Source organism: Vombatus ursinus, unplaced genomic scaffold (genome assembly GCF_900497805.2).
Source record: "Vombatus ursinus unplaced genomic scaffold, bare-nosed wombat genome assembly UNPS02009562.1, whole genome shotgun sequence".
Taxonomy (NCBI): Eukaryota; Metazoa; Chordata; class Mammalia; order Diprotodontia; family Vombatidae; genus Vombatus; species Vombatus ursinus.
In genome coordinates this window covers 1-11,586 of record NW_020949340.1, presented here as the reverse complement: position 1 = coordinate 11,586, position 11,586 = coordinate 1, and the positions used below count along the sequence as shown (strand labels likewise).

Here is an 11,586-nt window from a genome sequence, read left to right as displayed (position 1 = left end):
GGGGAGGAAGGAGAGAGGAAAGAAGAGGGAAGGGCAAGGAGGAAAGAGAAAGAAGGGGGACAAGAATGATAGTGATAGAAGGGAGGGACAGAAACCGAAAGGAGAAAGATATTGGGTAGGAGTGAGACGGGGATGCGAAAACAGGGTTTGGGAAGAGGCGAAAAGAGGGAATGAAAGAGGAAGGGAAAGAAGAAGAGAGGAGCAAGGTGAAACAGAAGGGAAAGAAGAGAGCTGGAAAAGGGAATATAGCGGATGGTGCCCGGTGTCTGTCGCGGGGCAAACCCCTGGGAGGGACCGCAGAGCCCCCCCTCCCTTTGCCTTGCCAACCCCAGCTGCTCCGGGGCGGGTGGAAGGTCCGCTTACCTGGGCTGGCGCAAGGGTCTCTGCCTCTCTCCCAGCAGGAGAGCGAGCGGCAGGCAGGAGAGGGACACCCACACCCACACACAGCCCCACCCCCCCCACCCCACGGCCACCCGCGAATGAAGCGCAGAGACCCCGACTGAAGCGTCGACTGGGGAGGACGCCGGAGCCCGATCGGGAGGCAGCGGGAGCAGCGGCTTTGCTGCAGGTCTGAGCGGCCCCGGCGAGAACAAGAGCGAGACGGAGCCGCGGGGCGGGGGGAGCGCCAAAGGGGGGCGGGGGAGGAGGAGGAGGCTCCGCCTGCAGAGGGAGGAGGGAGGAGGACGGAGGACGGTGGGGAGGAGGAGGGAGAGGAGCGGGAGAGGAGGGGAGGAAGAGGGAGAGGGAGGAAGAGGAGGGGAGAGGAGGAGGAGGAGGAGAGGGAGAGAGAGGAAGAGGAGGAAGAAGAGCAGGAGAGAGGAGGGGGAGAGAGAGGGAGACGGAGAAGGGGAAGAGGACGAAGAGGGAAAAGGGGAGGCAGAGAGGAGGGGGGAGCAGGCTTTTTCTCCCCAGCAGACCCTCACCTGGCGGGGCCGGGGCAGTGCAGACTCCCTCACCCGCCCCTCCTCCCACGTGTGTGGAAAGGCGCCCGTCCGGCGCATACAGATGCCGTGCCCTGCACCCCGGCTCGGTCCTCCAACCCGGCCACGCTGAGCCCTGTCTGGCCCCTCCATGCAGCCGGATTATGGGTTGAGGGTGAACCTCAGCCTCACTCAGGGCATTACTTCGGGGGCAGCTCGGGGTGCCCAGGTCGAGGGCGATCTGGAGGGAGGTTGGCCCCTGAGACACGGTAGTCTTTAGAGACGGTATCCCTAGGGAGAGGGCCGAAGGGGTCGGAATGGGCCCCGGAAGGACGTGATTTCCTAGGGCGGCGATCGGGAGAAAAGCAGCCTACGTTTCGGGACTGGCACCCTCAGTAGTCAGCACGCAGGACGACTGACCCCTGGCGGTAAACGCGGGGAGTCTTAACATCTTGGACCGGGATGATGAAGACACCGCCACCATGTGCAGAGGTTGTGGTGGGGAGAAGGGGGTTCTCTCTCCACAACACTCCCCACTCCTCCAGCTGTACCGCAGCAGGAACTGGAAGGTCAGTGTGCCTCCCTCCCATTCCCCATACACCCTTCACTGGTCCTCTTCAGGTGGTGGGAAATAGGACACAGTATTCTACACTGGAGCAAATTTTAAGGGTTGAACAGAGGCTGATCTCCAGAACCCTGGGAACAGCCTTCTAGGTCGTGATCCTGCCACCTAAATGTATGCTTTGGGGCCTCCCAGCTAAGAAAAGTCTACCAAGGCCAGGAAGCAGAGCCCTCACCCACCCTCTCCTACTCCTACTCCTACATGACTAACTCCCAAGGAAACCCAACCGCACAATAATAGGTAAAACTAAGTCAGATTTTTATTTTTTCCATAGACCACATCATTTAATAATAAAAAAAATAAAAATAAAAATAGAACAGAAGGAAAAGGTGGATATAAAGTGGAACTTGTGGGCCAGGTGGAGGCTGAAGGGCAAGAGGGAAATACTTCAGGAACTGCAGGGGCCTGGGGACTCGGGAGGAGAGATGCTGATTCAGCTCATAGGTGCCCCAGTCCTGACCCCAGCTATTCCCGAGGGGAGGTGAGATCCCCGTAGGGGAAGAGAGGGGAAGGGAATGAAAGGAGAACAAGTTAGAGGGAAAATGAAAGATGGGGAGAGAAGGATGAGGGAGACATGGAGGATGCTGAGTCCCCAGGCTGCTTCCCATCTTTAAGATTAACCTTTACCCCCTCCCCCCTCCCCCCAAAATGGGTCTTAGCCCTACACAGATTCAGAAATGGGGTTTGGGGAAAAGGCTGAAGGGCACATGGGGCAGCACACAGCCACTTCTCCCCGTGTTCTGTGAACAAAAAGAGGGATGCACTTCAGCACAGGTAATTCTGTGCAATACCCTCAGGGGTGAAGGTGGTGGCAGTGCCCATCCCTTTGTGGCTCTTACCCCCCACCAGCAGGGTGGCTGATGCCTGAGGCTTTCCTTAGGGTGGGGGGGGCTGCAGCTAGCGGCGTCCACCCCTGTCTCGCACTGGGGTGCTGCGGCTGCGGCTCCGACTGTGCCGCTTGGTGTCCCGACGATCCCTCTCCCGGCCCCGTTCCCGTTCCCGATCCCGATCCCGATCCCCCCGGTCCCTCTCCCGCTCCCGCTCTCTTTCCCTCTCCCGGCTGTGCTCTCGACGTTTCTCCCTCTCTAGCTGCCGGCTGCGCTCTCGCTCAGCCTCCTTCTCTCGTTCTTTCTGTTCTTCTTCCTCTTGCTCTTTTCGCCGTTTCTCACGCTCCTTGGCCCGCTCGGCCCGCTCGGCCTCCTTCTGAACAATCTGTGGGCCAAGCAGGGGAGTCAGGGTGTCTGCTGTCTATGCTTCTTCACAGAGGGGCTTTGCCCCTTTCCCGTAACCCTGCCACCTCCCTTATCCAGACAACCCATATCCTTCTGGCTTTCTCCAGTCTTTATACAAGAGAAAGCTCACCTGGCAGTCAGTCAGAGGAAGCCAGTAGATGCAGGGCGCTGCCTTGGTCTTACGGAACAAGTCATCCAACAGCTTGGCAGGTGGTTCCTCCTGGGCTTTTTCTGTGAAGACAGTGAATGGTTAGGTTCTGACTGTGCCTGGCCCCAAGGTTTATCCCATCCAATTGGTGGGTCTGCCTGCCACAATCCAGCAGCTAAGGATGGGAAAAGCTACCCACAGCCCAATCACTACCTTTCTTTTCACTCTTCTTCTCTTTGGACTTGGCGCGTTCCTTTCGACGGCGGTCACGGGAGCGAGACCGGGAACGGGGCCCTTCACGAACCTTGTCCCGGTCCCACTCCCGTTCTGATCGAGTACGTTCCCGTCGCTCCATCTCTCGCTCTCGCTCTGCCCACTGCTCCCGCACTGCCCGCTCCTGCTCCCTCTGCTCTGCCCTGGGATGATGAGGTGGCTGGGCTGGGGGCGGGGGCGGAGGGTGCAGGGGCCGTGGGCCTCCCTGCTCCTCAGCTTTAGGCTCAGAGGGTCGGTCAGGCAAGAGGCCTCGGTGAAAGTCCAGCTGTGGGCACGGAAGAGCAAACAGTCAAGAGGAGACGAAGACACTCCTGATGGACTGGTTTGGGTACATCTCAGTGGCATTTCTTAAGCAATGTTACAAGTTCAGTTATGGAAAGGGCAGTGGGTACTGGAAAAAAATCTTTCCTTGTAGAGGCCCTGACCAAGGTGTCAGGGAAAATCCTTCATGAAAGGATTCTGGTGCCCTGGACCCTTAGAAAGGCTGCCCTATCTTAGTGAGGACAGGGGAAGATAAGATGCCCATCTCTTTTCTATTTCTTTCTTTCTAGGTCTCATACCTCATCCTGCTCTGCGTAGTCAGCACACAGGAATTTGGGATTGGACTGGGGCCACTTGACTCCATGCAGAGCTGTTCGAGTGGCAACAGCTTCCTCTACTGTTGAATACTGATGAAACAAGAGCAGGAAAAAAGATTATGCATAAAGCCTTCAATTTATTCACCATCCTACAATGTCCCAAGACCGGCTCCCAAAGGACTTCAACAACCCTTCCACCTCACCGTGACATAGCAATGGGACTTGATTTTATCTATCCAGAAGGCTTCTTCCACCAGGGTCCCCGTACGACCCAGCAACTCCTTCAACTGGCCTAAGGTAAAGGGACGAACCTGCCGATGAAAATGGAATGTCAAAAGCCACAAATGAAATAAAGGTAGAAAGGCAGTCATTCCTAAGGTTTCTTAATACCCTGTGGCCCAGCCAGAATGCTTAGGGATGCATATTCTTTAGTTGGAGATGGGGATGGAAACTACTTACCAAATTGGAGATATGGACAATGTTATTGATCTTGCCCCGAGGTGGTGAGGGCACCTGGGCTGTACGAACAGGATCATCAATTGTGATAGACACACCAGACTTCTGCTGGCTGATTGAACGCCGCGTCAGAGTGTCTCCCAGCGTCACTGCAAAAACAAAAACCAAGAATGGTTGTCAGCAGGGCATAACTGTAAGATTATTACCTTCTCCAGTACAATCCTTTTGTCCTTTCATTCCCTTATTACTCACCTTTTTTTACTTCATGCTCCACAGGTGGAGGCAAGGCAACTTCTACAGAAACCTGAGGTACTTCAGGGGGCTCAACTTCAGGCTCTTTTTCTTCCTCCTCTTCTTCACGCTGCCCATTTTCCTGGCCCTCCGCTGGCACCACCTATAGAAAGGAAGAAGATAAGGGAACATATCAGGGGCACTGAGGCACTCCCTAACAAGCACATCATATCCATGACCCTGACTCTTTCTGGTGAGGGAGGGAGGGAAGAAGGAACAGGAGATGTCAGAAGCTCTTTCTAAAATGCTAGAAATAATGTTAAGTGAGGCAAATCATCTGTAACAGATTCTCAATACTGGGTACAAATACATGAGTCCCTGATTTGCTTAGACACTCAATCAATGGAAAAGGAGAGACAGTCCAATCTCTGATTCCTACCTCAATAGCCACCCTGTTCCCAGCCACTTCTAAATAGAGAGAACCTCTCCATAATCTGGCTCCTTAGCACACCGAGCCTTTTACCTGTGTGACAGTCCGGCATATCTTCAGCCCCTTGTCGTGGGTTCCATCCTCACCATTACGCTCTGTCTCATCTTCAGAGATCCTTGAGTCATCAGCATGTAGATCCACAATGGCCTCCTGCCCCGCCAGGGGTTTGATGTCGGGGATAAGGCTCTGGGACACAGATACCCCCCCACCCCGTTACACTGGGCCCACATCTACTCCCACCTCCCCACATCCCACCCCTCAGGCTTTTCCCACCTCACCTTGAGAGACTCGGTGGTGATACTGATGGAGGGCTTCTTCTGGGTGGTGGCTGTGCTAGCCCCCCAACGCCTCTTCCGTCCTGGCTGGCCTCCTTCTGTGTCACTGTTTCCAGCTGGCACCCCTTTGGTAGCCGCTACCCCCAAGAAACAAGGCTCAATTGTGAGACAGCCAGGGGCTCTATATTGGTTCCCTCTGTAATCCCTTTAACTGACCAACCTTTAACTTGGGTTATCTATCCATCACTCCAGATTGTTAACACATTTTAAAAACTAAGGCAAGTAACCTTAGAGACTGGAAAAAAACTTGTCTTCAGAGTGAACAAGAACAGAAGAAGAACTATTTCCTGATTGAAAGAAATTACCTACCTGTACTTAAAGGCAGCAAATCACAGTATGTTTGGTGGGGGCTGTGTGAAAAGGAAAACCCCTAAGCAGTTTAACTTTTCAAATGGAGGTAGAAATGACATTTAAAATTGTAGGGAAGGGGACAACAATGTACGGTTTATACTGGGGCCCAGAATTTAAAAAAAAGAAATTCTATCAAACACTCTCTAGTAGGATGGAAGAAACTCCTCTGTGAGACAAAAGGGCCTTCATTACATATTCTCTGGTTCTAGGAACTTAGGTGTTTGAAGGAATGTGTCTCTCTCTACATAGTGCTTTAGGCTCTAGAACTGCAAAGAACAAGGGAGAGACAGTAAATGGACAGTAGGGTCTAAAACACCTCACTGTGTATTTCCCACTGGGAGGGAGGTAAGCCTTCCTATTACTTAGAAACTGGCATAAGTGCAAGGAGCTCAATGGAACCAGAGAAATGACAAAAACCTATACTCTTGGGAGAGAGAAAAATGCAGAGCAATAGAGAAGTACATCTGTTCCATCAAAAATTCTGGTTGCTATGGGATCCCTAAATATCAGTGATTTAAGTCTGGACTTACAGACAACGGAGATCTTCCTCTTGAAGGATTTGGGCATCGAGCTCTGTATAGAGAAGAGAAGGGGAAAAAAGAGAAAGAGACACACCCCACAGAGAGGGGGGGAAGAGGTTAGATGAGGGTAGTTTCAGCACAGGCTCCAGAGACACAGAGTAAGAGAGACAGAGACAGACAGAGAGACCAAAACAGAAGCGGCAAACGGCAAAAACGGAAGCGGAACCGATGCAAGTTAGAGAAAAAAACAAAACCAAACGTCACATCGGGGAAAGGTCCGTCCAGTCCACACCATGCCTGCATATTAGCTTTACCAGAAATAAGTTGAAAAGAAGGCTTTTAGGGTGTAGTAGCCTCCCTGGCTCTTCAAAGATGTTGCCATGCCCCCTTCATAGTCCTTCTGGGTTGAGACATACTCGGCCCATATTCTGAGGCCACTGCCTCTATTGCCCAGAGTTGGCTGATGCAGTCCTCCTTGCTCCCTATTAACTCAGGTTAAAAATGAAGGAACAAAGAAAGCCAACTCTGGGATGGGAAAGGCCTCAAGGATCTTCCTTTTTCCTCCCTTCAAATGACCAACCAGTCTACCAATGAAAATTACTTTAATCCCTCAAGTACAAGCGATTTTGCTTAATTGTGTCCCATTTGCAAGATGCTTTTGTACTCTAGAGGGTTAGATTCCGAAGATTTCTGTTACCTATAGTCCTGATTTCTTTTGGAGGAAGGCAGCCCAAGACCAACTTGACAGGAGGAGAGTGAGCTAAATGTCATTTGAACTTACAAGTAACAACTGTAGAAAGGTCTTGAAAGGGACAGCCTTTTTCACCTGTTGCATTCTTAGACCTCCTGAGGCATCTTACTTGGCTCCATGAGGGATTTACCATTCCTTCTCCAACCAGGACTCATGCCTTACAGGCTTTAACTGAGGACTAGAAGGTGGCTTTCAGACAACTCCCTTCCCTTCCCAAAGGAAAGGGACTATGAAGAGAGCAGAAGGGAGAGACTAAGAATGGGGGACAGAATGGAGAACCTTTATATTTGCATGCTTATTTCTGGAAAAACTAAGGCCACCCTTCTAAAGGGTGGAGCAGGACTCCTGACAAAATCTCTTCTTTCCACCTCCCTCCCCAACCCTGCTTCTGTCATCTAACCAAGTCTCCTTGGTCTCCGTTAAGGGCCAGCCTGACCCCAGCCGGGCCGCTCTCGACGGGAAAGTTAGTGAGAAAAAAAAAAAGTCTTAATTAAAACAGGAAAAACATGAACCAAATAAAATCAATAAAGAAATCAGAAAATTAAAGAAAAAAGGGGAAAAATAAAATAAAGATTTTTGGGGGGAAAAGAAAAAAAAGAAGAAAATAAATAAATTAGGAATATGACAAATGTTCCAGGTACCATCTCACACCTGGGATCTTCAGTTCAGCCAATCGCACCTCACTGTGTACTGTATCTAGTCAACCGCCGGTCCAATCAGAATGAGCCCTCCCTGCTAGGCGCTGTGCAATTGGTGGGGGGTTGGGTTGGCAAAAAAGGTGAGTGCACGGCGTGGTGGTTGGCGGCAGAGCCACAGTCCTCCCGGGGGGGCGAAGGGGGGGGCAAGGGGAAAAATTGGGGGGGCAGTGCCCAGTCTCCAAGGTGTCAGACAGTTCAATGGTGGTGCCCGGGCTCAGCGAGGGGCAGAGGGGGAAAATGAGGGGAGAGACAGCAGTCCCAGCCCTGTACGGGCACCATCTTGTAGTTCCTGATGAGGTGGCCACTGAATGGCAGGAGTGGCTCATGCCCTGGATTATGAGAGGCAGGCATGGACCCCATGTCCATCAGTGGCAAACCGCAGCAATAACACTCAACATTTGCAATCCAGGTGATAGATGACTCCAGGGTCCCCTTTTCCTCTGCCTGCAACTAGGTGGGGAGGCCTTTGATCAGATGTGGCCATGGCGCCTCAGATGAAGGTACCCCTGGAATGGTAGGTTGACATTCCAGGTGAAGAATGACAACCATAAGGCCAAGCTGCTTTTCTTCTTAGAGTGTGTGGCTTCGCCTCAGAGAGCTCCAGCTGGGACAGTGGCTCCAGTCAGGTGGATGGATGGGTCCAGGCCCCTGCCTCCAAGGATGGAGAAGTGGTAAGAGCTGCCAGCATACTACCCTCCACCATGTGTAGTCAGGGACCAGAGGAAAGTCCATCTGATGAGTGAGCAGTGATGTAGCAGACTGGGATGTCACCAGCATTAAGTCCCTGGGGCTTAGACCTTTGACCTTCTGCAGGATCCTCAGCTGTTGAAGCTTATTCTGAGGGCCCCACTTTGGTATTTTATAGCCTGATGCCATGCCCACACATGGCTCTTTAGGGAGATTTTGTTGCCCTAGAAAGGGAATCCAACAGTCTGTAGAGAACAAGGAAGCCCCCAGCAGAGGCATATGGATAGGGGCCCCAGCACTGACAAAAGTTCTTCTTGAGGCATCCCAAGTAGGGAGATGGCACAAGTCCGCCCCTTTCCAGATGCACTTTGCTTTCTGAATACAAGTCTCTCCTGAACAGTACTCTTCTGGCCCCCTGCTGTAGACAGGTCAGGGAAGCAGGTTGTGGGGGGCCCCCCCCAGGAGCCCACATACAACCCCCCTTCTGGCCGAGGCACCAGGATAGCAGACTCGGCTCTTACTGGGCAGCTCAGTAGCAGCGGGTGGGTCCAGAGGAGGAGGCAGCAGCAGCAATTGGCCAGTTGGGCAGGGTTATATTTTACGGGCGGATTACCGTACATGAGGTACTTGGACAAAGTTTTACGGGGAAGAAGGACCTTGTAATAAATAATATTCTGCACATCAAATCACTTTCACCGGCCCCCACCCCCGCAACACACACCAGAGAAAGGCTACACACACAACAGTCCCACCCACCCTGTGTCCCCAGCTCCCAAACCCAGCTAAGACTTTCTCTATCACTACAATAGCCAAGGAGATTTTGCTGGCTTGGACTGAGGCAGCCCTTGAATTGGATGCATGGCATGAGTGAATGTAAATGGAAAAAAATAGAAAAAGAATCTCCATGGAGTACAGTTATATACATCTCAGCAATGGGAACACTGGAGGGCAGATAGGAAAACTCAAATTTCCTCAGAATGGTTAGTCTGTGGTGAAAAATCCCAAAAGCCCACTAGGGGGCAATGCTTTCTAACAGAATAAAAAGGAGGGAAAGCAAGAAGGTGACTATGCCTAAGAGACTGAAGATGAAAGCAACAAAAACTGAGCTCTGAGTTTGGAAAAATAATTTAAAGAAGGAAGGAAATGTAACAAGGACTCTTGTCCCTAGTATGAGTCTACCAGGACACAACTAGGCAGCCCCAAGACAAAAGATCAACTTGGAGACTTGGAGCTGATGTCCTAGAAATCAGTAAGGGAGAAAGAAAGGAAAAAGAAAAAGAGAAAAAAAGTCCCCCTTAATTCAGTCTCCAATTAACAAATACAAAACTGAAAAGACCCAGGAGCTAACCTTCCTCAACAACAAAGAAATGTTAAGCCCTGTTCCCAATACAAGGGGTATCCCTTGCTAAACCAGCAAATTCTCCCTTTGGCCCTACACTCATCAGTGTCCCTGTCTGCCTCTGGGACCTGAGCAAAGATCTGCCTCGTCCCTTCATTCTGAACTTATCCCGCTGTTCAAAGGGGGTCACCAGAGTGGCCTACCCTTTCCCCTAGGGTTGTCCCCCACCCTCACCAACAGGTGGCCTTGAAATTTACCTCTTTCTTCTCCTCATCCTCTGCATTGCCCTCAGGGCGTTCCTCACTGCTTGCTGCATCTGCAATGGGCATGGGGGGCTCAGGCACCTCATTCTCAGGCCTGTTTTCAGCTGTCTCCATGGTCACTTCCTCCTTCTCCTCGCTGACAATATGGGGGGAGGGGGAGGGAGGGTAGGAAAGGAAGGGCAGGAAAGAACCAAGGGGAACAGAGAGCAAGATGTTAGCTCGTGAGTCAGGAAACTCCCATGCTTCGTCACTGGGGATGGGGTGTGTGTGTGTGTGTATATATATGTGTATGTATGTGCTTTCCCTATCACACTGAGTGTTTCGCTTCTACTGACTGCCCCAGTTGTTTGGTCGTGAGGCCTAACCCAAGTAAAAAGGTAAGATTTTCTTTTACCTAAGGATGAAGGGGGAATTAGCACTGGTCACAGGAACCATATCCTTCCAAGTTGGGACAAGGCTATGATGGGGTTGGGGTGCTGAGGCTATCGTCTCTGCTATAGTCCAATAACACTGACCAATGCTCACAAGTCTTTATTTCTATTCCTTTCTTCAACTATTCCCTCAGAGGTGATTCTACCAAAACTGGTGTCCCTCCCCCACCCCCACATGAATTAATAAACACTTATTAAGCACCTACTATGCGTAAGACGTTGTGTAGGGGCCTTTTTCTCAAAAAGATGATAAAGTTTGGTCATGGCTGTTGCCACTGAGCCTAAGCTTAAGTAACTATGGTCCATTCACTCATCTGATCTGAAGATACCAGGAATGGAGGAAAAAAACAGAGGGATACCTCACCAGTAAAGGCTTATACTTCATAAGCCACGGCCCTCTCCACCCCCCTCTCCCCAGCTGTAGAACTTAAGGTGGAGTCATGGCCACTCTGATATTCAGCTGACCCTGCTTTTCCTAGTCTCCCATTCTTACTTTCACGGAATTAAAGAGCTAACCACTCAGTCAGAACACACCTACCACTTCCCTCAGATACCCTCAATGTTTTGAATAACCCTCCCTTTTATCAGAAGTATGGAATCCACTCTCCTATTCTGGATTACACAAACTGTCCCCCATTCTCACGAAAATAATTCCAGAGATCCATCTTTGAATAAATTGCCTCTCAATCTTCTTTAGTCCCCACCCCTAACTTCACCCCCCCTCCCCCACATGCTTAAAAAAAAAAATCAGATCAAGTTGACCAGGGGCCTAATTCTCTGGAGAAGAAACCAAGCCTCCTGGGTGTGATAATAACCACCAGGAAATCCAGCAGCCCAGACAGCCTGACACTCAGAGGTCAGAGAGCCTCCAGAGAGTAGACTAAGAAGGCTGTTGGGGGGGGAGGGGAAAATTTATACTGTGCCCCCAACTAGCAGGCCCCGACAGAAACACACAGGATTTAGCTGCCTAAACCTAAAGCACAGGCTAGCTTGAAAAATGCCTATTCCCCACACAGATGGAAGGGGCCTGATTGGTATTAGGCTGGAAAGACAAAGAGGAGAAAAGCATGATGTCTAAAAACAATTAAAAAAACAAAGGAGAAATGAAGGCCACAGGGAACAAGAGAAAAGAAATGAGGAGGCACAAATGGGAAAGGGAGGAGAGACATGGAAATGTGAAGATCTCACCCTTCTTTGCTTTCTGATAACATGCTTTTTTTTTTCTCCCCCTGGAAGTGCTGTTTATCCCCTTCTGGAATG

The 11,586-nt window shown here is 51.0% G+C and overlaps 1 protein-coding gene across 5 annotated transcripts; it reads right to left on the bottom strand.

The window, feature by feature from the left end:
- Nucleotides 1-1,783: 1,783 nt before the first annotated feature.
- LOC114035904 (apoptotic chromatin condensation inducer in the nucleus) lies at nt 1,784-11,580 on the bottom strand. 5 transcript variants are annotated; one of them, XM_027852292.1, is made up of 12 exons: nt 11,515-11,580; nt 9,890-10,031; nt 6,167-6,209; nt 5,229-5,362; nt 4,984-5,136; nt 4,482-4,623; nt 4,233-4,378; nt 3,977-4,084; nt 3,756-3,863; nt 3,136-3,460; nt 2,905-3,005; nt 1,784-2,754 (listed from the first exon to the last, which is right to left on the bottom strand). In XM_027852292.1, exons 1-12 carry the CDS (start codon nt 11,535-11,537, stop codon nt 2,440-2,442), a joined length of 1,740 nt encoding a protein of 579 aa, XP_027708093.1. In that variant the 5' UTR covers nt 11,538-11,580; the 3' UTR covers nt 1,784-2,439. The 5 variants fall into 5 exon arrangements, with proteins under 5 accessions (XP_027708093.1, XP_027708095.1, XP_027708096.1 ...); XM_027852294.1 differs by having other exon boundaries at nt 4,984-5,100; XM_027852295.1 differs by lacking the exon at nt 11,515-11,580 and adding an exon at nt 7,550-8,949 and having other exon boundaries at nt 9,890-9,977.
- Nucleotides 11,581-11,586: the final 6 nt, after the last annotated feature.

Excerpts from the sequence above, each read along its gene's own strand:
- LOC114035904 (XM_027852292.1), bottom strand. The coding sequence starts at position 11,537 with ATGTTATCAGAAAGCAAAGAAGG. Across the intron at positions 5,363-6,166 it reads GAGGAAGATCTCCGTTGTCT|CGGCTACCAAAGGGGTGCCA; the intron begins GTAAGTCCAGAC and ends TCTTGGGGGTAG. Across the intron at positions 3,461-3,755 it reads ACTACGCAGAGCAGGATGAG|CTGGACTTTCACCGAGGCCT; the intron begins GTATGAGACCTA and ends CCGTGCCCACAG.